The 25,017-nt window shown below is 41.7% G+C and overlaps 1 protein-coding gene across 3 annotated transcripts in view; it reads right to left on the reverse strand.

Annotated features, from left to right (window-relative positions):
- Positions 1-25,017, reverse strand: part of ELOVL6 (ELOVL fatty acid elongase 6) — a 116,307-nt gene that overhangs the window by 39,154 nt on the left and 52,136 nt on the right. Inside the window, exons 1-2 of one of the 3 annotated variants that reach the window (XM_014520784.2) lie at positions 16,197-16,292; positions 8,766-8,897 (exon numbers count right to left, since the gene is read on the reverse strand). In XM_014520784.2, the coding sequence (XP_014376270.1) occupies positions 8,766-8,836 (71 nt within the window). In that variant the 5' untranslated portion in view covers positions 8,837-8,897; positions 16,197-16,292. Of the gene's footprint in view, positions 1-3,872; positions 3,977-8,765; positions 8,898-16,196; positions 16,293-25,017 lie in introns of those variants that run through there. The other 2 variants (XM_025206358.1, XM_025206357.1) reach the window with 2 other exon arrangements.

Consider the following 25,017-nt stretch of genomic DNA (forward strand, 5'->3'; position numbering starts at 1 on the left):
ACACACTGCCCTGGCAGGGCAGTGCCCCCAGTCTTCCCCTCTCCCTCCTTCACTGTGGGGGGCCTCAATCATGGAGGCCTCAATCTGCACCTCCCATAGAATTACTTGTAGGAGCTGCACAAGCATGTGGTGCCCCCTGCCTGACTGCCCTACTTCTGCTACCCCCAGCCTCAAGCAGCCCCTTGCGGTCTGGAACTCTACCAGCCTGCAAGGGGAAACCTGTCGTTTCTGTGATTTATGATTTCATCCTTTAAAGGAGAAAATCCATCTTTTTCTCCTTTAAAGGAGAAAAGTCATGTTATTTCTGCATTTTCCCACAGCGAACGGAAAACCTGGATCCCTGATCATGTCTTCTAGTCTCTACTTTAATAATATAATTAATCATCTCAAAACTTGTTTTCTCTTGCCAACCAGTATCTGTTTTTCAATTTGTATGTTGATCCTACATAGCACTATTTCTATTGGGATTACAATCCAGCTGTCACTACTAAAATCCTTCTTAATTTATGTCTTACTGCTTAGTTTCCCATTGTCTCTTATTTCATAAAGAGGGATGAATTTAAAATTCAAACTATTCAGTCTTTTTCACTCTGGGCAGTTCTAGAATACGTTAATGTACAGTTTTGTTAAGGATATAAATGGCAGAAGTAATACGTGATGGCAAAAGTGAAGTTCCAACTGGAAAAGACGTATTTGTAGGGAAGTATTGTACCCACAATAAAATAAACAGTATATTACAAGTTTCTCAAGAGAAAAAAATAGTAATTTTTCTAATAAGGTTTGTATATATTGTGCCTTAAATGCAAATTAGGTTATTTATAGCAGGGGTTTTCAATGTTTTTTAACAAGTGTACTCCTTTTGCCTCAAAGTTTCAGCTTATGTACTGCTTTATATTTTTTTACTTGTTTTTAAGTGGCGGGGGGGAGGGGTGTGCATATCGAAGCCCCCATGGTGAGGAGAGGCTAGGGCTAGGGCTAGGGCTGGGCAGGGGCAGGCATTGCACAACTGGGACAGAGCATGGGACAGAGCTGTGAGAGCAGCTTGTCTGGGCATGCAGAGTGGGGGGGGTCGGCTTCTGCCACTGTGCACACCCAGCATGCGCAACAGCGTGAAGCCAGCCTCCTGGCCACCCCGCAAGGACCCTGGGGCCATCTCTTCCCCCCACCTCCCTGGGTAAGAGGGCAAGTGTGGGAAGGCACCAGGGGAGATGCTGCCGCTGTGCCCTGGGTGTGCTTGGTCCCTGCCTGCCTGTCCGCGTGTACCCCCTAAGACCTTTCTAAGTACCCCTGGAGATATGTGCACCCCTGGTTGACAGCCCCTGATTTGTAGGATAGTTGCCTCCCAAAGCTACACTAATATTGCTGCACATGCTGCTTACCAGCAGCCATGCTAGATATTAATGGTACTACTTTTGGTAAACTTATTCTCAGAAGTACCACTTGTGGAAGGTACCCTCAGGATTTACCATCTATTGCCTTAAGTCACTTAGGTCTTGTCTTTACAGTAATACTTTGCTGCTTTAGGATGGAAGAGTTCCAAGGTGATGGCCATGACTTTATTACTAGGGTAGACAAGGCCAAGTTATTTTTAACACTGTGGGTGCATCTACACCAGACATTTACTGTGGAGTTGCCTAATTAGCTCCGCAGTAAACATCTTGTCTTCTTTACGTGTGGCCCTATTAAGTCACATGAAACTAATGAACTCTGAAACAGGTTTGTACTTGTAAACACAAGTACTAACCTGTTGTGCAGTTTTTCATGTGCAGCAATGCATGTGTAGATACTGCTCCAGCCAGCTCCTCTTCAGCATGTTGAGCCAGGTCAGAGCAGTCCCCTTGGACTACTGCTAGCCATGGCTGCTCTGACTCCCTGGTCCCTGCCAGCCAGGGCTGCTCTGACCTGGCTCAATATGCTGCAGCCCTGGGCACAGAAGTAAGCACAGTGCCTGGGAGCAATAAAGTCTGGTGCAATATGGATCAGAGTTATCTCTGGCACCACGTTAGCACGTTATGGCATATCTGCACTGCTTCTATGTTATATCTGAGAGTACTTCCCCGAAGAACATGCCTCTCAGTAGCTCCCTCTTTACATGTTTCAAGTTCTGGAAATGAGACGATATAACCACTTTTAGAGTGTTATTGAGTGGATGTACCAGCATGACGCTTCGGCTCTTTCTTTTAGATGTGCGTATCAGAATGCATTCAATGACACTCTAAGAAGGATTCATTGTTTCACTTTCAGCATTTGATATGCTGGAAGCAGGAGTATATAGGTAGGCTATGCTTCACTGCAGTATTCCTGAATGTGTCACAGGAGTGTATAGGTAGGCTATGCTTCACTGCAGTATTCCTGAATGTGTCACAGAAGTGGTATAGAGATGCCCTTAATGCCATTAGATGCAGCTGTCACTGCTTCTTGTGTGGACAAAACTTTAAAGAGGGAGGTCAAAGGAAAATGATGCCGTGCTGTTGCACATAAATAGTCTGAAGGGCCTATGAAAATGTATTACAATAATCCAGCTGGGATGTAATAAAAACGTGAATTAGTAACTTCATATCCTTCTGTGAGAGCCTTGATCACAGCTTTGCTGTGTTCTAGAAATGTCAGCATGAAGGTTTTGATCTACTGTAGCTAAAAAAAAAAAAGAAGGTCAATATCAAGAATAACCCTAACTTTATTTTGGAAGCAGGATGTAAAGTAAAAGAACTTTTAATTCAGGTTGGCTGTGATATTGTTTCTCTGAATTTAACCCCAGGAAACGTTTAAACATATGGGACTAAAAAACACTTGACAGTGTAGGTAAACAGCAATTGTTTCCTTAGGGTCGCATGTAAATAGAAAAATAAACTTCTTTGTCAGCATTATAACCGTGATGAAGATGATTAATTGATAGTCACAGGATGCGTCTACACCAGATGCTAATTGCACAGTAGCCTAATAACACTGCACAGTAGTGTGCGGGCCAAAAACCAAGCTAATATGCTACTGCATAGTAACTATGGTGCGCGCAGTAACTACGGTGCATTACTGAATGTGCAGACACGCGCACAGTGTAGCTGAAATTATGCTCCTAAACAAGGGGAAATATTAGAAGCATATTGACATGGAACAGCATGGATTAAAAAATTAAGTGAGAATTAAGCTCAAGTACAGTGTACCCAGTTGAATAAAATAAAACTGAAATAATCTTTGTACTTACAAGTTACTTCTAAGTTTCTTGTTGTTGCAACTGATCAATAGACTTAATAAGAAAAATATCCTACAACCTTAGAAAGACTTGAAAAATGTTTTCACGATTTTTTCAAATTAAAAAAATATTTTGTGCAGTTTTTCTACTGTAAAACTTTTTCTATAAAAACATCTGAGATATATGATTGGATTCTGACAACACTTCAACAGAAATGTTAAGTTTGATGCTGATACTGATAATTTACCCTTGAGCAAATTCATGAAGTCATAGTGTGTGTTATGGTTGATAAAGATGGCTATTTTTGTATTGTAAACTTTAATGATCTTGGCAAGAAAAAGCATACTGGACACAAATTGGAGACTTGCCAAGTCATTGGCAGACAGTAGCTTTTTTGGGGACATAGCTACGTTGGATTTTGATGAGTTAAAGGGTGTGGTAGTAACTTGCTAAGTATGTGCTCTTGGTCAGTTGTCATGGAGCATCTGATGTGCAGAGAAGTCCCACCTCCTTTTATACTTCTGTAAGCTGTTCCTTTGCCTATACCCTTGTGCAGCCTCAGTAGTGTTAGATACTGTTTCTGTTATACTCAGGCAGCTATATTGGTAGGATTGATAGAAGAGACAGAGAACAAAAAATTGTTTGAAAAACCATTTACTGAAACTGATTACTGAAGACTAACCTTTCAGATTTTCCTTATGCAGCAGAGTCGCTTTATAACAGATACACCCATGGATTCTTAAGTGTGGTAAAGTTATAGTAAAGGTAACATAACAAAAAGAAAACCTAAGGAGAAATTTCATATAGAGATAAGAGCATTTCCCTAAAGCATACATGAGTCTGCATTTTCAATAATGATATAAAATTCCTTCCAACTGCATCTTTGTAGTTTTCGGGGGACACATTTCCTTCAAGCTAAGCAGTGCTGCCTACAAGATGCTTTTGATTTGGGAATACAGTAAAATTCCAGCAATTACAAAAGTGAAGAGCAGTCATCCAGGGCACCCATACATGTGCTGGATGTCTGCTCCGTCTGATGCTAATTAGACTTGATTAATCAAGTCTGCTGGAGCATGCTCATTAGCACGCTCCAGCAGCCTTCACATCATGTATATTAGCATCCCCATGCTTCAAAATAGTGACTGGGGTGCTTGAGCTTGTTGAACAAGCTTTAGTTAAACCACCCCCACCACCATTTTGAAGCACGGGATCATGAATACACATGATGCTGTGGGAGCTTTAATTAGAGCGGCCCTTGGAGCTGCCCTAATTAGAGCACCTCCCCAGAGCATGTGTAAAGACACCCCCAAAGCCTAGACATTTGGATAAAAGATTCAGTAAGGATGGAAGAGATTGTCCCTAAAGATGGAACTGGAAATTGTGCATCCAGAAATGGAAGAACTCTCTATTTGCATTTTGATATCGTATTAATGGTTAGTATAGTATTAATGGCTTCTCTCACTATGAACTGATGAAATTTTGCCTTCTATTCTTTTGGGTCAGTAGAGTAACAAGGAAGCTTGGGAAGCCTTGTGCTCAATATCATTGTTTCATTTTATTATTGTAAGATGCTGAACCTCTTCTCTGTTCACTCCATACAGTGCAAATGCACTTAGGATGCTCTATAAAGAAAGGGGGGAAACTCCTGTGCCTTCATGGGCCAGACGAGTCCATGGGCCAGATGAATAGTATGGGGCCAGTCCTGCGGCCCAGATCTGGCCCATGGACTGCCCTCCCTCCCAGCATGCTGGATCCAGTATATGTGGCATTTGCTCCAGCCGATCTGGGACCCATGCTGCATGCAGTTTGTGTCCTGGCCTGGCTGGGGCAGCTGCCATGTGTAATGCAGGTCCTGGATTGGCTGGAGCAGACACTGCAGGCAACATGGGGCCCAAAGCAGGTGCTCTGCATCGTACAGTCCTGAAGCAGGTACTGCATGTGGCACGCGTCCCAGACTGGCCAGGGTGGACTGTGTGTATGGTACAGTCTGGTACTGGCCAGGGTAAGCATTGTGTGCAGCATGGGTCCTGGATCAGCTGGAGCAGGTGGTGCATATGGTACAGTTGTAGAGTGGATGCTGTATGCAGCATATGTTCCAGACCAGGTAGAGTGCCTACCACATGTGGAGCATATCCCAGGCTAGCCAGAGCAGGTACCATGTGCAGCACAAATCCTGGACCAGCTGGAGGGGAACCACTGCATGCAGCAGGTGTCCCAGAATGGCTGAAGCAGGAGCCACATGTAGCTCACATCCCAGGCCCTGTGATTGGGGATGGTCCAGAATATGCCATGGGCTGTCTATGGGTCAAATCAAGACCCAAGGGCAGCACTGGGGCCCAGATGAATGGGCTCCATGGACTGGACTCAACTGGTGGGCAGTATCTTTGACACACCTGTTTTAAAGCCAGGCCCAGAGAAGGATGCCAACAGTATCCTATAAAGACAGAAGACTAGTCCTTTGATGCTAAATTTATTCATACAGGTGTATGGTAGTGCTAAAAAGGATATTTAGTTCTAGGTCTTGGGTGCACTTGACATAATTTAAAAATGCATCCTTTCTAAATGCTTCCATGCTGTTTAAACTTTATTTATGATTACTTGCCAGCCCCCTGCTGTCATTTCCAAACACAAGGGGAACAGAGTGAGTTTTGCAATGTCATTGGAATTGGGGTATTTAGACCAAAGGAGGGACACATTCCAAAGCTATGTGTCCCCTCACAAATAATTAGGCTGACTATATGGAAAACCCAGAAATCCAGGACATAATCTGGGAAATCCAGGACACTGCCCTGCCCCAGCACTCTCACAAGGCGCTCTACGCCACTCCACCTCCCAGCCAAACTGTGCCTCACATCCTTGCGTTTCTAAGATGCCCATTATAATTCCCAACAGCTGACCGGGACCAACCTCTGAAATCCAGGACTGTCCTGGCTAAAATGGGCATACAACCTTCCTAAAAATAATGCCTTAAGAGCAACCACCTCTTGTTTACACCAGTGGAGCTTCAGCTCAAGTGTCTCAGCTGATTACTACAGGGAGAATAGAGGTTACTCAGATAGTCATTTGGAGCTTTAAAAGTGAAATCTCACACCTTAAACGTCACGAGGAAATATACGGACAGCTGAACAGATCCTAGATTAGTAGTTCAGTATGCTTGTGTCAAGAAAAATCCACTTGACAAGTGGGCCAATGTAATCTGCCCTAGTTCCAGGTTCTGGGTGTTTTATCTTCATGTAAACAGCATTCACTAACTGCAAAGTATATTTCTGCCCTTTTTAGTGGAGAATCTTATTTAGAAAAAAGTCTAGAAAAGTAGCATCTAGTGATAAGCTCTAGACATTTGTTTCAAGACATGTCATCCATGAGCTCATCTGCACGGAACATGATTTTCCAAGACACAGTGATGAAATTAGATGGTGCTTTCTCATTTGAGAATTAAAGTAACTACATAAGGACTCAAGTGGCTACATTTTATCAGAAACATAATTATAACTGATACTTATTCTGGGATCCATCAGGACACAAATCACTTTATAAACTGATCTGCACATTAAATACCATCTAGGAGTCATTTTAACAGTCACTGAAATTCAGCCACTTGTGGGATGGACAATGGCAATTGCTAACAGGTGCCTGAGAGCATTATGTAACAAAGTAATTGAAGAATATAATGCCAATTGAAACTGTGGGTAAATCATGAATAACCAGAATGTTAGAACTTATATCTGAATTTAGTTGGGATATTCAAGCCTAGTTTTTGAATGTGGTGGTTAACATGTTCTAAAGCTCTAGCACAGACAATGAAAGATGTACTTTACCACATCCTAGTTGGATGTGTCAACTTATCTTGGTTAGGACAGCTGTGTCAAAATGTGTTGCTGTGCTAAAACATTTTTATAAACAAAACAAAACACTTTTATCTCAGTTAATACAAACTCTCAGACTAAAAGTTCCAGTCCCGTGAAATAACATTTAAGCTATCCATTTGTGTTCAACTCGCAAACCTCCTTTGTGGGCTTGTGAACTGATTATAATCAGTAGACCATGGAGGTACTGTAATTTTAGAAAACAATGGAGCTATCAGTGTCATCTGATACTGGTTTACAAATTGTTTCCATGTTGCAAAGCTAACTATAGCCCATCTTCCGTGTAAACATTGAAAAACAAGGTGCCATGATTTTTATAGTCCTCGCTTTTGGTTGACAGTGGCTTGCAAGTTGAATCAGTATTGTGTGCTGGTAAAGGTATTATTAAAAATTTCTGTTCATATATAATGGGGTGGTCTGTCCCTTTAAGAAGGGGCAGCCAGCCCTACTCAGGGCAAAGATGTTGGCCTTCTGATAATGAGGGAGTATCCCATTAGAAACTTAAAACCCCAGAAGGGAGATATGGAAAGAGGCAAACTATGAAGGAACAGTTGGCAAGGAGAAAGAAAACAAGATGAAAGCTGAACAGATTGTGGCCTGGAGGGGTCAGGCTGCTGTGCTGGGGCCAGAGACAAAGGTCTTTTCTCCTAGTGCTCACGGCATAGAAGAAGGGTTTTGTTTTATTTGTTCACTTGTTTGGGACTTAAAGGCTGTATTTCTGTTTGGGAGGACAGGCTGAGTAGCTGCTCCTCAAACAAAACCCTCCTGTAGAAGTCAATAGGCTAGACCAGTGGTGCTCAACCATTTTCCCTGGTGGGCTGTATGGGCAGTGCCTGGTCCAACCTGGCTCTGACCAGGTGAGTGAGGAGTAAAGTTTGGGAATTTGGTAGGGAGGAGGATGGACATATAAATGGCCAGTGCTCCCCTGCTATCAAATTTTCCAACCCGTGGGGAGCACTGTAGGGCAGATGCAATGGCTCTGCAGGCTGCATTTGGCCTGCAGGCCAGAGGTTGAGTACCCCTGGGCTAGACAACCCATTTATATCAGACACGTGTGTATCTTTAATTACATGAAGGACTAAGTAGAATCTGGATCAGTCAGACTTGCTGTTTAATCCAATAGCTGCCTGCATCTGTTTTTGCTAAACTCAGTGAGAACACTGCCTGGACTTGAAAAGGTCAACACCATGCTGTATTATACTAAAAAAAACACCTTATTCCTGCATTTTGGTATAACTCAAGGGCCAAATTCTGATCCTGAGAATTACACTAGTATTACACCAATATAATTCAACTGACATCAAAGAAGCTGGCCCAGATTTACATCCCTGTAACAGAGTTTAGAATCATGGTTAAGTATTCCACTTATACCACTACAGAATTATAATACTAAATACAAATGAGAACATGTCTAACATCATAATTAGTTTACTTCATTTTGTAGCTTGCATCATTAGGAAAGTCAGGATAATATAATATAGTTTTCTCATTTACTCATTTGACTTCCCACTTTGCTTTTGACTACCGACAATTGAAGAGATTGACTATTATATTCCATCCTCTTAAGATGTTTATGTTCGGAGCATATAACTAAGGAAATTTTAATTCAGATAGAGCTTTCTGTTGTCCTGCTTCTTCTTGTGGCTTTATATTCTTAACCCTCTTAGTAAAGCAATGCAAACAGTTAGTTGCCATTAAGAATTGCCTACCTGAAGACTGCAAGGCTCAGGGACCAGAGCACTAGTGGTTTCCTCAGTTCAAATTTTGCTCGTTTATTCATAAGGTGCCGACCACCAAATATAAAGGCAGCATACAAAGCTGAAAACAGGAATGATTTCTTCCTGTAAAAAACAAATTAACCCAGATTTAGTTATTACTCATCAGTTACACACAGCAGGGTCACATCTTTGCATAATTGCCAAGAACTTGTCACTTTTCCTGCTAAAAATGAGACAAATGCCATTTGAATGTACTTCTGCCACTAATTAAAACGTCTGAATAAACAAACATACATGAAAATAGGTCCAGGTTCTGAAGTTCTTCCTTGAAGCAAAGTGACTTGATCCAAATTTTCCTTTTATGAATACTTCAGGACATGGCTCATCTTGCATATAACTGCCCTCTCTTCCTTCACCAAAAAATTATTTTCTTTAGTGAAGGAAACATAGATGAGGCGTACCCCCTTGGTCCTTTGCCTATGTGCATTAACAGCAACACTCAGTTCTTTTGAGTATCAACTGACTAGGGTGCATGGATTGTTCAACAGATCCAAAAACAACTGACTGCATGCATATTTCTTGCTCAGCGTGCACTTGTTTGAAATTGCTTGCACAGAGGAGAACATGAATAGACACCACATGTGAAGAGACACACAAAAGCTAGTTGGACACCAATACTTCTATTATTCAGTGAGCTGTTAGTTTGGGCTTGTTCTAGGGTTACAATCTTGGTGCACAGTAAGGAAGTCTGCAGGTGCATATGTGATTTGCTAATCAAATGAACTACAAATGTGCTACAGCAAGCACCATTTTTAAAATGCTAGTGATGCTGGATCAAGGTGCTGAAGCATAGAATCATAAAAAAAATTCAGGTTGGAAGGGATCCGAGAAGGTCATCTAGGCCAATCCCCTGCTCAAATTAGGACCATCCCCAATTAAACTATCCCAGCCAAGGCTTTGTCTACCCAGGTCTTAAAAACCTCCAGAGATGGAGATTCAACAACCTCTCTGGGTAACCTGTTCTAGTGCTTTACTATCCTCTTAGCAGCGTTCCCTCTAAGCTTTGTGGCGTGTGCAGCCGCGCAGGCATGCCTGGCAGCGCAGCATGAGCGTAGCTGCGCAGCTTAGAGGGAATGCTACCTCCTAGTGAGAAAGTCTGTTTCTAATATTTAACTTAAACTTCCCTTGCTGCATCTTGAGACCATTGCTCCTTGTTTTGTCATCTTCCACCACTGAGAACAGTCTAGTACCTCAGAAGTCATGTGCCTCAGCCCCCTCACCATTGTCACTGTCCTCTGCTAGACTCTCTCCAATTTGTCCACATCTCTTCTGTAATGGGGGCCCAAAACTGGACACAGTAGTTCAGATGTGGCCTCATCAGCACCAAACAGAAGGGAAGAGTTACTTTCCTCAATCTGCTGGCAACACTCCTAGTAATGCAGCCCAGTATGCTGATAGCCTTCTTCACAACAAGGACACACTGTTGGCTCATATTCAGCTTACTGTCCACTGTAAGCCCCGGGTCCTTTGCTGCAGAGCCTGTACCAGTGCATGGGATTGTTCCATTTTAAGCACAGGACATTGCACTTGTCCTGACTGAACCTCATTACATTTCTTACGGTCCAATCCTCCAATTTTTCTCTGTCTCTCTGAATCCTAGGCCTACTCCCTAGCCTATCTACTACTTCACCCATCTTGGTGTCATCTGCAGCCTTGCTGAGGGTGCAGTCCATCCCATCTTCCAGGTCATTGAAGAAGATATTGGAAAAAAACAAACAACCCCAGGACTAACCTCTGGGGCACTCCACTTGATACTGGCTGCCAGCTAGACATCAAGCCATTGATTACTACCTGTTGAGCCTGAAGATCCAGCCAGTTTTCTATCCACCTTATAGTCCAGTCATCCAACCTGTACTTTCTTAACTTGCTTGCTTCAATCAGTTAGAATTTGAACCTCACATTTCTAATTCACTGAGGAATTATAGACTATGAATTATGGACTATGCAAGCTCAGTTGTAGCAGCTTGTTCTTTCCTATAGTACCACAAAGCAGCCAGTCCAGCCTCAGGGCTGTACTACAGAGCCTCTGGTGCTATACCTATCTTGGCAGAGTCCCCTAGAACCAGCATATGCTGCCAGAAGGTTTTCTGTCAGTGTAGTTGTGTCCAAATCAGTTTTCATAGCAAAACTATGTCAGCAATTTTTTTGAGCAGACCAAGCCTGTACCAGTGATAGTTTTTTATCTGTATATGACATCTAAAGGTAGTATCACCCCAAATAAATTAAAATAAGAAATCTATTACATTAAGGTGTAAACACGGGGGGGGGGCAGTACATGTTTTTTGTATTTCTTTAAAAAGTAGCATGCACACCTTGACATAAATATAACAACAACATGTAACAAAACATCATCAATTGGAATGAAAGTACAATTTGTTAACACATGGAGAATTGCAATCCCCAGACAATCCTGCTTCACCTCAATTTGCCTTGGGATCTTAGGGAATCCATGACAATCATGCAACTGTCCACCCTTGATCAATACGTTGAAAATGAATGATTGTGGTAGCAATGCTGCTTGCAGACTTATGGCAAATTTTAATTTCAAGGGGATTTAGACACTTAGATGCTTGTGAAAATACCTGTCTGCCTCTCTAACTCCTAAATGTTTTGGAAATCGAGGCCCTCATCTTTTTTTTTTCCTTAAGAAAGAAGAAATATTTCAAATTCACTTGCATACTCCTAACTTTCTCAGTCAGGGAAGAAACATAATTATCACTCTTTGTAGGCGAGATAACCTATTTATTCAACGTGACATTTCATGTTGGCACTTATTAATGAAATTATTAATTTGCATTCAGTCTGTCTAAGTAGGTCAGTAATTATATTGCATTAATTGGTACCACTGTATTTTAGGTCATTTCACCTGCTTTTTAATGAGCTCATCAATTTTTTAATTTTAAAAGGATCATAAATGGTATGGTATCTGTAGAAGATTTTCTGTTGGCACTGGCAATAACTTGTACTATGCACAAGGGAGTTTTAAATAGTTTTCACTGAGGAGGGGATGCCATTATTTGACCTTATGTCAGAGGTAAGTATAGTGCTATATATAATGAAGTAGGATATAGTCTCTCTCTCTCTCAGAAACTTTTTCAATTTTTCTATTAGTAGTTGTTAGAATTCCTTCTCTTTTTACTTATGACAGGGTTATTTTTAAAAGGACTGAGTAGTACAAGTGATTTAGGTAATGGGTTGTGGTGGCTTTCACTTCAAATTATTGGTTCGAATCCAGGCTAGATAGTTGGTAACCAACAGTCATTTTCCACTGAAGTGGTTAGTGAAAAATGTTGGTAGTCTCTATTCAGTGACTAATAAACAGGCATAAAGCAATGGTAACCCAGTGGTATTCAGTTTTCACTGTAGTAGTTGTAGCCAACAGGATGCTAGTAACACAGACATTTTGAAGACAGAATTTTGGAGGAATTCTAGGACAATATAACAAGTTATTATAATTCTTGATAATAATCTAAGCAGAATAATACGATAACACCTACAGGTCAAAAGATCAAAAAAAAGTTCTTCAGTATTAAAGTCTCTCATCCAATAACTTCAATATTAGCATATTCATATGCTTGTCTTCAATTCTATTCTCTTAAGTAACACAGAAAACTTTAAGACAAGGCTACTATATTTTTCAGGAGTTCCTGCTTCTCATAGCGGTCTCCCAACTCCCTATATTTTTAACAATATACCTATGTGCCTGGGACAGCTGCAACCCATGTAGCAGCGGTGACTTCTGGCTGCCACCGTGCTTCTAGTATGATTACTAGGGCTGCGCGAAATGGAAGTGTTTCATTTTGACATTTCGACAGAACAGTGTTTCATTTTGACTTTTGTTTCAAGTCGAAACGGCTGTTCTGGTTCGTTTTGTTGAAACGTTTTGCTATTTCGACCCTGTTTCGATGTTTTGACCAAAGGATATAATGGGGAATGTCATAACAGGCTATAACTTTGTCATTGCTAGCCAAATTTTGATGAAACTTTCAGGAATGGTAGCCCCTTCTGAGGGCATGAGGTGTTCCAAGTTTCAAGAAGATTGGTGCAGGTGGTTCAGAGAAACTGCACCGCAAAACTGTGAGAGAGAAACTCATGTCACGTGTATGTGTTAAGACAGTGGGGTCAAACCTGCAGGGGTGGTAGCTCCTGCTGAGGCAAAGCCTGCCATGTTTCAAGGTAATAGATGTAGGGGGTTCGGAGAAACTCTACCCCAAAATCTTGAAAGCAAAACTCATGTCACGTGTATGTGTTAAGCCATAATAGGGTGAAAACTGCAGGGGTTAAGGCGCAATGGGCTGAAAAGTGCAGGGATTGTAGGCCCTGCTGTGGCCACGAAGCCTGCCAGCTGTCAAGAAGATAAGTGCAGGGGTTCTGTGGTCCTGCACCCCTAGCTGTTGACAGGTAAAAGTCATGACATGGGTGCTCGTGCAACTGACTGTGTCTGTCTTCGGGCACCGGGGGGAAGGGGGGAGGAGGGACGGGGTGGGAGGGACCTACTGCAGGCATGGCTGCTAAGCTACTCTGTTACCATTTACCAAATAATCATGATTCACTCAGGGACCAGCTCAATACACAGTACCTAGCTACTACATAATGACTTAACGAGCATGGATTAACACCTACAAAACCAGAGACTAAGGAAAGGATGGAATCAATACAGACAATCAGCTGCCCCAAGACAGACACAGTCAATGCACAAGCACCCATGTCACAAGTTTTGCCTGTCAGCAGCCAGGGGTGCAGGGCGCCAGAAGCCAGACTCCCCCTGCACCTATCTCCTTGACACCTGGCAGGCTTTGTGGCCTTAGCAGGGGCCACCACCCCTGCAGTTTTCAGCCCGCTGCGACTTAACACACACAGGATCATCTATGTCACGATTTTGTCTGTCAGCAGCTAGGGGTACAGGGCCCCAGAACCCAGAAGCCTTGCACTGATCTCCTTGACAGCTGGCATGCTTAGTGGCCACAGCAGGGCCTAGCAGCCAGGCCTGCAGTAGTTTCCCCACCCGCATGCCCCAAGACAGACACAGTTGCACAAGCACCCATGTCACGAGTTTTGCCTGTCAGCAGCTAGAACCCTTGCACTGATCTCCTCGACAGCTGGCAGGCTTCGTGGCAGTAGCAGGGGCTACCATCTCTGCAGCTGTCACCCTGCTGCTCCTTAACACACACAGTGTCACCCATGTCACGAGTTTTGCTTGTCCACAGCTTGAGGTGCAGTTCCCCCCAAGCCCCTGCACCGATCTTGAAACTTAGCAGGCTTTGTGAACTCACCAGGGGCTAGCAAGCCTGCAGTTTTGACCCCGCTGTGTCTTAACACATACACGTGACATGAGTTTTGCTTTCAGGATTTTGGGGTGCAGTTTCTATCTCCTTGAAACATGGCAGACTTTGTTACCTCAGCAGGGGCTACCATCCCTGCAGATTGACCCCGCTGTGGGTTAACACATACATGTGACATGAGTTTTGCTCTCAAGATTTTGGGGTGAAGTTTCTCCGAACCCCCTGCACCGATCTTCTTGAAACTTGGCATTCATCATGCACTCAGAAGCGGCTACCATTCCTGCAAGTTTCATCAAAATCTGGACAGCAATGACAAAGTTACAGGCTGCTTTGTCCTTCCCCGTTATAGCCTTGGGCAAAATGTCGAAACAGCGTCAAAACGGCAAAACGTTTCGACTTGCCTTGTTTTGTTATGAGGCTGTTTTGACCATATCTGTTTTGTTTCTATTTTGCTGTTTTGACCTCAAAACAGGTTGAAACAGTGTTGAAACAAAACTGGTGGCGAAATTTCGCACAGCCCTAATGATTGTGACTGCAGCAACAGCTATTTTTTCTGTACCTGCCCACCTCCCCTCTGAGTCCTGTCTGGGGTGGTTACCACAGTCACCCTGCCCTAGTTACACTACTGATTTTTTTTTTATTTTTTTTTTACATTAGGGATTGAATACTATCGATGTTGAGTACAATTCTCTGCTGTGCCTCTAAAAGCTTCCTGCTGCCTTTCAGTCTGAAAGACTAAAGGAATCTCTTACAGACCCTGCAGAGAGAGATGCTCAGCTTAGGATTTGCTAGAAGGAGGAAGATAATATGCAGGCTGAAAATGTGGGGGGAGATCACCTGGGAATCAAGAGGAGAGTTGGTAGGAAGGGAAAAACAGTGTGGGAAGGGAAAAACATGATATGGATGGACGGAGGTTGTAGGGGAGGGTGATGGGTGCCAGGAAACAAAGGAGGAGGAAGGATGAAGAAGGTAACGGGAAGGAGAAGGAATAAAGATGAGAAAATGTGGCAAGAAAGGATAAATAAAGCATAACTATAAATGTAGGTGAGGTGCAGTAGGAAGGGAAAGATAAATGATGCACTAAGGACTAGATCCAATACAGAACTGAGGTGCCTCAAATCTGTCTAAGTGCTGTTTTAAGGAGCTCATCCAAAACTGTGATGCTTCATCTTCTTCCTCAGCTTAGGGAGCTCCTAGGTAGTTTAGGTGCTTTCATTCAACTTGAAAGTTCCCCAGGTGCCTACAGTTATGAATGTGCCCAGAACCGCCTTTGTCTGAGTCGGTTGGTGCCTGTTGCTCACCAAAGCCCAATCTGGATCTAGAAACAAGGTATTCCTCTACTTAAGTCTCCTGTGGGTGCCCAGTTTGCCAGATGGGCTTAGAACATACTTAATAATGCACACCAACAGGATCAAGCCCCTTAAAAATCACTGTTTTCAATGTGATAGGAGGATAGTGAGGTGGTCACCTTACACATAAAACAGTAAAGGTTAGACCCACATGTAACCCACCTCTCTCATCCCTGAGGAAATCACACCAACCATCGTTTATAGAGAAAGATGGGTTTGAATTTCTACCGGCTGATAAGGCCCCTCAACCTAGATCTCCCCTATGCTCTGTAAGTGCCCTAACTATTAGGCTATTATATTAAAAGGCAGTGCCTCCTCCTCTTTCTGTCCTAGCCACATTTTACAAGAAAGTATGAGCCCTGCTCCATTTTTCAAACAATGGGTGTGGGAGCCAGCTCTCAGGAGAGGTTGGTTTCCAGACTATGGATTCTGAGTAGACAGACATCTATTTGCAGCCCCGAGTCCGGTGCCTACCTTCTGAAGAGGGACAGGGTTTCTGCAATGTCACCCTCATTATTTCCCTAATAGTTCTCTGAATTTTGAGGATTGCTATTCGTTAAAGCACTGCAGCACCCAACTTTTAGGAGTCCAAGTCCTTTACTGGATCTAGCCCTAAGGCTGAGGAAATAGACAAAATACAAAATAGAAAAAAGAGGCAAGGACTACGGACTGAGAAAGGGGGAGGAAGAGACTGAGGGGAAACAAAGATAGATGGAGAAAATCCATCCCACCAGAAACAGTCCTTCTTGTCAGTCACAGACAGGAAGTGTTGCCTCCAGGAAAGCCAATTCAGGTATCAAGAAGTGGCAGGGAGAGATCGAATCACCTGGCCTAGGGGAGGAAAACAAAACACACAAACAAATAAACAAACAAAAAAATTAAAGTAAAGAAGACAAAGGTAAAGAGAAAGGTAAGGAATAAGAAAACCTTCCCCCCCTACGCACGTATTTTGTACAACATTGAGAGAACTGGACCATTGTATCATTAGGAAATATTAGGCTTTTGGGCACAATATGCTCTTCCTCAGGTTTGGGAAAAGAGGCAGATAGGTACCTTATAGACCAACTAAATAGGATATGAACAGAGCACAAGTTTTTGTGAACGCACGTTCACTTCATCCGATGCCGTGAAAGGACAGCATAGAGCAGGGGTTAGCGACATTTTTGGGCACAGTGCCAAACCCACCTGCAACCTCTACTTGGAAGATGTTGGCATCCCAGGGGTGGATGGTGGGGAAGCCCAATCCTTGTGGCAGCAAAGCCCGGGCCTGTTCCCAGCTGTCCACCTTGAAGCATGCATGTACCCACTGCTGGCAACGATCTGGGCTGGGGCTCCACAGACCCTGGTGCAGCTGCTTGCAGCCTCCCCACTGCCTGCTGTGAGAAGCCCGGGCTCTGTGTTGGGCAGCAGGGGCCTGCCCAGAGCCCGGGCCAGCTGTGACAGGTGGTAGGAGGTTCATAGGTGCCTCTGGATGGACAGCGGGGGCGCTATGAGGGGCCTCATCGTTATTGGGGCAATGCAGCCCCAGCTCCTTCCCCACTCTCCACCCCGTGTTTTAAGCACAAGCCTGTGGCATACACGTTGGGGGTTGCCCGCCCCGGCATAGAGCCATGTATAAAACAGAGTGAGTGATTTGAATATAAAAGGTGGGGAAAGAGGGGAGAGAGGAAGTGGGGAGGGAGAAGGAGAGGGACAGTGCTGGGAGAAACAAGCAATGAATCCATAGGAAACAAAGGGATCACAAAGCTAATCCAGGTAATGGTATAAGAATTTGTTGTTCCTGTTAAAACCATACTTATTTAGTTAGTCTATGGTGCATGGTTAGTCTGATGGTGCATATATACCCTGCCTTCTGACTAACACAGCTAACCATCTCTCTGAATCATACTTCATGCAATCCAGTCTGTGGATGATTTCTTGTTCTGCAGTTCCCCATTCAGACTGGGTTTTCAAATTTTGCTGCCTAAGAACAGCAATCTTGAGGTCAGCAATTGAGTGACCATGGAGGTTAAAATGTTCTGACACAGGCCTTTGCAAACACTGCTTGAGTTAACTAATAGATAGAACAGTTGCTTGTGTATAACTCCATATGTAAATGAAAAACAGCCACTTAAAGAAATGGAAGATGGCTGTAAAGTAGGAGCAAAAACATGTTATGAGGAGTAATTTCAAAACAAGAACTCTGTGGGTGAAAGACTATGCACCAGAATTACTTCTCACAGAATTCACTGTTGTTTAGCTCAAGCTGTATCTGCTTCTTTCTCAAACTTGAGGAAGGTACTTTGGGTGCGTCTACATCTCACCCTATGGTGACATAGTGATGTGCTACATCTCAACATGATGCACTATAATGACATGGTGATCTCGTGTGTCTACACCTGATTGCCAGCTATGGTGCTGCAGCAGTGTACTCCCTGGGTATAGTGTGCCCCTATGGTGATGTAGCAGCAACACTGAACTGTGCATTGCGTGCACAATGCAGTAACCACCCGTACTGCGCTGCGCTTTAGTACTTCCTTTGCCATAGCAATGTCGCCGTATGGCAATGTGTGTCTGAATACCATTTGTGTCTGAAAGCTTGTCTAAATTTTCTCCCAATGGTATAGTTGATCCAGTAAAAAATATCACCAAAAAACTCCTTGACTTCCCTGGACTATCAAGTCTACATTATGACTCCAACTATGCTATTTCATAGTAGTGGGGTTCTAATAGCACCTCTTTGTGAATAATCCCAAACAGTACAGGATATAAGATGGAACAGTCCAAAATATCTCAATTGAAATGACTCTGTTCAATCCTTAAAACATTGCTTTTTATTATCATAATGTAATAGTTATAGTCATGAGTGTAGAGTACTTGTTTTAATTATATACAAGAACATAACAAGCACATAAGAGGTGCCATACTGGATCAGACCAATGGTCCATGTAGCCCAGTAGTCTATCTCCAACAGTAGCAGGGGTGCATGCTTTAAAAGGAGACGCTGACCTGGATATATCTAAAGTGATCTATGTCCTGTTCATTACCCTCCCTGGCATCTATCATTATTAGGTTAGAGATGCCAAAGGAAACGTTTCCAACTATTCTGTTCAACAGCTATTAACAGATCTATCATTCATGATTTTGTCCTAGTCCCTTTTTGAACTTTTCTGAATTCACCAGTGAATTTTAAAAATTATTTGAAAAAATTCCTGTAGCATTTCATATAGAACAAACAATTGAAAATTATCCCTCTAGCATCATTCTTTCAGAAGGATCTAGAAATTAGTCATGTTACCCATCTCCATTAAATTTTATAAGGTATAAAGTAATTTTATAGAACCTTTTTAAAATTTTTGCACAGCATTGTTGGTTTTAGTCCTATTAAATCCAATAGCATTTCTGCCTAAATCAGAGATTGGTAAGCGATGGCCCGTGGGCCAGATCTGACTGCAGAACCTTTGGATTCAGGCTGTGGACATGGGGCTTTGCAGCATTTGGCGAAATGGGTTGTCTTCTGCAGGTGGTCTACCTTTGCCACCATGGCAAGCGGTAGCAGTGGCACAGTTCTAATGCCCACCCACATGCCTGTCTCCAACCTGGGGTGAGTTGTTACAGCCTGCAGTCTAAAAAGGTTGCCTATCCCTGGCTTAAGCAACTGGCAGGTCAGAGATGGAAAGATTCCACTGTGGCTGCCCAAGGCGTATGCATTCTGTGAGTAAACAGACTATGTCAGACTTCAAATGCTGTCTCTTTGGCAAGTTTCAGCACCATTTAATTCATTTGAAAATATCATTTTTTTTTTTAATGTTCTCGATGAAATGAAAGACTTTTAAAGTACTTTTCTTAGCATTCCTCAGGGGAAAAAAAGACAACCGCTGTTATGAATAAAAGACCATATTGGGAAAATTTAAATCATACAGCATATCCGTGTGCTCATTTTGCAAACAGACTGTGGTTGATAACTAAGGCAAATCTGCTTTCTCTCTGATTATTTAAAGATTGCAAGTTCTGTTCATATAAAAAAGGGTGTCAATGCCATTCATTGTCACTCAGTATTTCTCTTTCCAAGGTACTGTCAAAGCAAAATCTTTGTGCTTCACAGATCAATGACAAAATTACCAAAAAGAGCTTTAATGCACAGATTTGACTGCTTTATATAGATACACAAATATCAACTATAACCCTGGAATGTAAATATACAATTCTGTAACTGTTTCTTCTACACCATGCTATATTTAAGATTTGTAAAGGAAGGAAATGTATTAGGAGTAGACTGAACTTATAAACACATGCTGGTGTATTCTAATTTTTTTCCTAAAGATCCTTTGACATTTATATTTTGAGCAGTGGCAACAAAGTTGCTCAAATAGGTAAGTGCACTCCTTAATGATGTTCTTTAAAAAAGAGACTACTTTGGAAACCAAGTGTAAACAGAAAGTTTAGCTTGGATTTCTCATCTTATTGCTAGGTTTTCTAATAAAAATATGACTGTCGCATTTCTAAGTAGTTTTTTTTTTAAACTCATCATACAATTTATAACTTTTGGCATTATGCCTTCAGCCATATTTTGATAAACATTTATTGGACAGATGTTAGATGTGAAAGGTCTGATTCTGCTGAAAATTGCATTGCTTTATGGAACTAGTCCTGATTTACATCAGTGTAAGTTAATGGTATTGAGACAAAATTGGCCTGGCTCTTCCATAACCTATGTATTATCATGTACACAGTGCCAAATTCTAAACAGTTTCATTAATGACCTTGGAAAAACATGTGGGAGCACTCTAAGCAAATTTGGATACAGGTTTAGACACCATTACGCAAAACTGTCAATACAGAGGACCAGACTATGATACAGATAGAACCAGATAATCTTGAAGACTAAAGTAATAGAGGTGGGATGAAATTAAACAGTACAAAATGCGCAGTCATGCACTTGCAAACTACTAACAAGAACTTTTGCTTCATCAGTTCCAAACAACTGAGGAGGGGAAAGTTTTGGATGTACTAGCTGCTAGTTGTATTGTTAGCATCTAACAATGTGAGAGAGTTGTGAGACTGCCCAAGATGACGCTGGGCTCCTAGCTGAGGTAGTGCTAGTAGAGTTAGGTATGTATTAATACCATTGTACAAAGAACTAGTATGACTGTGTCTGGAATATGATATACAGTTCTGGTTGCCCATGAAAAAGAAAGATGAATTTAGACAGGGACAGGTCCAGTTAAGGTTCTAGGGTGATCAGGGGAAAGGATATCCTATCTTATAAGAGAAGACTAGAAGAGCTTGGCTTATTTGACTACACTAGTGGGGCTGAATATTAGTTGGAGAAGCATAATTTAAGCTACAGAACCCTGCTGGCACAAATCTAAATTGGTACCAACCGGCCATGAATATATTTAGGATGGAAATTAGAAGGTTTCTAACCATCACTTAGGTTCTGGAACAACCCTCCAATCAGAGTAGCAGATGCAGGAAACCTCACTACTATTAAAATGGAGCTCGATCGTTTTATGAAAGAGAGTAAATGGCATAGCTTCTTATGGCAGCAAGGGACTGGATTTAATGTACCAGGAGATCACTTCCACTCCTGCACTCTATGCTCTATTATTTGCAAAACATCTACTGTTGAAAGCATTTTAAATGTGTAACCAGAACTGTCCTTGCCTCAGCTGGTTGGTAGTCTAAGCAGACAACATAAAAACGTAGAGAAGAGATAAGACAGAGCAGCGCACGCATGCAGTGGAGTTTTGGCTCATGGCTTATAGCTCCCTGTTGTTTGTATCTGTTATTGTTGTTATATGCTGTTATTTAAAAGGGGATTATTCTGGATATGCTTGCAGAGTACAGATGTAGAAAACTCAGGCACAAATCAAAATCTGCATTTAGGGAAGACAACAGCAGAAGTGATTAGGGATTTTTTTTTTTTTTAAATCATGCCTTTTCTCTTTTATAGACAGATGCTAAAGCAAATTGAAGACATGTTGTAGAGTATTTGAGGTGTAAATTAAGGGACCTAATTCTGAATTGAAGAGGGATCTACTTAAAGAGAAAAATCAAGAACATGCTCTCTCTCATCTCTGAGATTATGGGACGTTCCAACTGTCAACCTGAGCATAAGAGACGATTATCTTTTGAATGGGAAACAACTCAGAAAATACATTACTGTACTAAAATACTGCTTTACTTTAGTAGCTGGTTTGTCAAAGCTTTTGATATTGTTAGAGGCAAAACAGTCTCACCTTTGGATTTCTCCCAACTTTCCTCTTGGCCTTAACCTTGTTTTTAAGAACTGATGCTATACACATCACAGCTTCATCCCAATTTACATTTGTCAATGAAACCAAACGAAGGTCGGCGTGTAGCTAGTAAGGCCAGGTCTACCTGCATTAGCTTTAATTATCACAGAAAGCAAAAGGTTCTTTCTTAACTAGCACAGGCAGAAATGGTAGTGAATATCTGGAAATGACTGATTTGGGCTCAGCACAACTTTTGAGTATATTCCTTGGGTCTTTGATGGGCTTCTACAGCTGGGGCTCCAGTTTGTTCCATCATGTCTGTCCATTGGATTGTTATTCATGTTGGTGAGGTTGAAGTTTGTGTGGATATGCCTGCTTGTGTTTCAATCGCACCTTCATTTGGCTGCTTGGCTGTGACCATAGATTACAACGGCTGGACATACAACTGTTTTCTGAAGTTACCCAGGAATTATGTCAGCCTTAGCAAGAACTGAATCAGGCCCATTGGTTCATTTCTGGAAATCCACCAACAAAAGCAATCAATATCCCAGCACTGTTAGAATTCCTAATGAGATGAGAGCTAGTCACAAATGCTCCCTAAATTATGGCAAGTGTTGCTCAATTTCTGCACATCAGAGTAAGAATTTACCTTGAATCTTATAACAGGACTCGGTTAAAAAAACTGACAGTGGTTACAAGCTTGTCCCTTGAACATGGTGTGGCATGTTCAAGATGTTGCAGTAGTTTTCTGCCAGCCATCCCAGAAGGGGCAAAACAGCAAAGCAAATAATGGAAGTCACAGACACTGTTTTTCTGCCAAGTACAGTTCTTCCACTATTGGGTGCCCTTTAAATCTCTGGTCTTTATAACAAAAACCTAGAGCTACTAAACAAAGGCAACTAAAGCTGAACTTGGGGGCTACTAACTCACATCTCACTTAGTTGCAAGGATTCAATTTGTACCTGAGTTCACCAGAGATTATTCAATTGCAACATCTACAGGGAGAGAGAAATTTTATAAAACACTAAAGAAAAAAAAAAAAAATCTCTGTTATTGCAAAAATCATGTGTCCTGATAAAGCAGTTCAACAGTAATGTGATCAAATTATTTTCTAGCTATTCTCATTTAACAATCTATTTTCATTTGAAATATCTGATGTTTATACAAGAACCTTTAATCCAAAAAAGATCCTTTAAGCACTTCATGAATTTTATGACTATAGAGAAACAGCTATACTAGATGGTTTAATTATTTAACAGGGCAGAATGCAGCACACTACAAATATAACGTACCAATATGGTCACTTTAATAAAGTTTCCTTTGCCCCAACATATTGCAAGGGAAATGTTTAGTCCTCTCTACTACTGCAATTGCAGCATAGCAACTCTTAAGTGGTGATGTAGTGACATCTGTCAAAATGGAAAGGGAATTTAGATGGGGAAAAATGTATTTACCCAACATGGAACATGTCATACCCTATGATTACAGCCTATAAGCAGCCTGCTTAAAACTATCTATGCCTTGTTCATTACCCTCCCTGGCATCTATCATTATTAGTTTATAAATGCCAAAGGAAACGTTTCCAACTGTTCTATTCAACAGCTATTTGCAGATCTATCATGCATGATTTTGTCTAGATCCTTTTTTAACTTTTTTGAATTCACCAGTGAATTTTAAAAATTTTTAGAGAAAATTCCTGTAGCATTTCATAGAGAACAAACCATCTGATGGAATATAATTGTCCCTGTAACATCATTCTTTAAGAAGTATCTGGAAATCAAAGTAATGTTATCCATCTCCATTAAATTCTATGTTATAATTTTATAGAACCTTTTTAAATTTCTACACAGCATTTTTGGTTTTAGTTCTTTTAAATTCAATAGCATTTCTGCCTAAATAAGAAATTGGTAAGTGATGTCCTGCAGGCCAGATCTGGCTGCAGAACCTTTGGATTCAGGCTGTGGACATGGGGCTTTGGCAGCATTTGGTGAAATGGGGTGTCTTTTGCAGGTAGTCTACCTTTGCCACCATGGCAAACAGTAGCAGTGGCATGGTTCTAGTGCCTACCCACCTGCTTGTCTCCAACCTGGGGTGAGTCATTACAGCCTGCAGTCTAAAAAGGTTTCCTATCCCTGGCCTAAGCAACTGGTGGGTCAGAGATGGAAAGATTCCATTGTGGCTGCCCAAGGAGGATGTATTATGTGAGTAAACAGACAAGGTTTTGACTTTATATCTGCCTTAACAAACAGAATCTTTAACAGGAAGTACTCCCCTGCAATGTGCAGAGATGCCAATTAAAAAATGACTTCAGAGTCCCAGCAGATTGTGGAATGGAGTTGTAGCAAAGGCTTTCACATTTCAAGTGGTTTAACACTCCTAACTCAGAAGTAAAGAATAATCAAGGTTTTCTTAAAAAGTGACCTTTATAAGCAGGACAGCAAGAAGCATATTCACACGTATCCATACAGCTTAGTTAGGCTAAATGTATCTGGCAAATGTTTGTATTTTAACTCAGTCAAAACCACTGTATTGCTTTGCTGTCCTTGGGAACCCAAACTGAATGCACACCTGAACATTAGAGAAGAAATGTATAAACAAATCAGAAGAAAACTGACCAGGAATACAAAGCAACTACATAATCTGGATCTGGATAAAAGATGTAGATTTAAGTGTTATCATCATACGATGGCACTGTGACATAAAATGCCTTGGCATCTAGTATGGTAATCTTATGTGCTGAAGAAAACAGATGATGTAACAGACCCTGCAGAATAGGACCCTGGAGGTGATTGACAATAATTTCTAACACCTTTGAGAAAAAAAGAACAGATCTACTGAAGAATAGGGCCATCCATCCTGACTGCTTTTGCAGGATTTATGATAAAAAGTTTCAACAGGCTGCTCAACAGACCTAAAACAATCTGCAAGGACATGAGAGCTTTGTCCATTGCCAAGAGGAGATCAATAACTAAAGATACTATTGGAATTACTTTAGAATACTCAGCCCTATAATTTAACTGATAAGAAATCAGTGAAGTCCAGAACAAGCTGGAATGATTTTGCCACAACCTTTTCAAGGTTCCCGGAGATAAGGTTTTGACACAAATTCCCGTTGTAGAACCACTGCATTACATAAACAGCTGATTGGGAGGTTTACTTGTACAGGTTAGGGGTGAATTAGGAATGTGGCTAGAGAATGTTTCACCAGTGCTCATTATAGTAGATAGCCTCTCCTAACTTGAGTAACCAGGTCCCTTTTTTTTGGGTCAGCCCCATTTAAAAAACTTGCTCTGGGCATCCTGTTGGTTCAATCAATTGACAACTTTTTCAGCAG

Source organism: Alligator sinensis, unplaced genomic scaffold (genome assembly GCF_000455745.1).
Source record: "Alligator sinensis unplaced genomic scaffold, ASM45574v1 scaffold861_1, whole genome shotgun sequence".
In the NCBI taxonomy this organism is placed as follows: domain Eukaryota; kingdom Metazoa; phylum Chordata; order Crocodylia; family Alligatoridae; genus Alligator; species Alligator sinensis.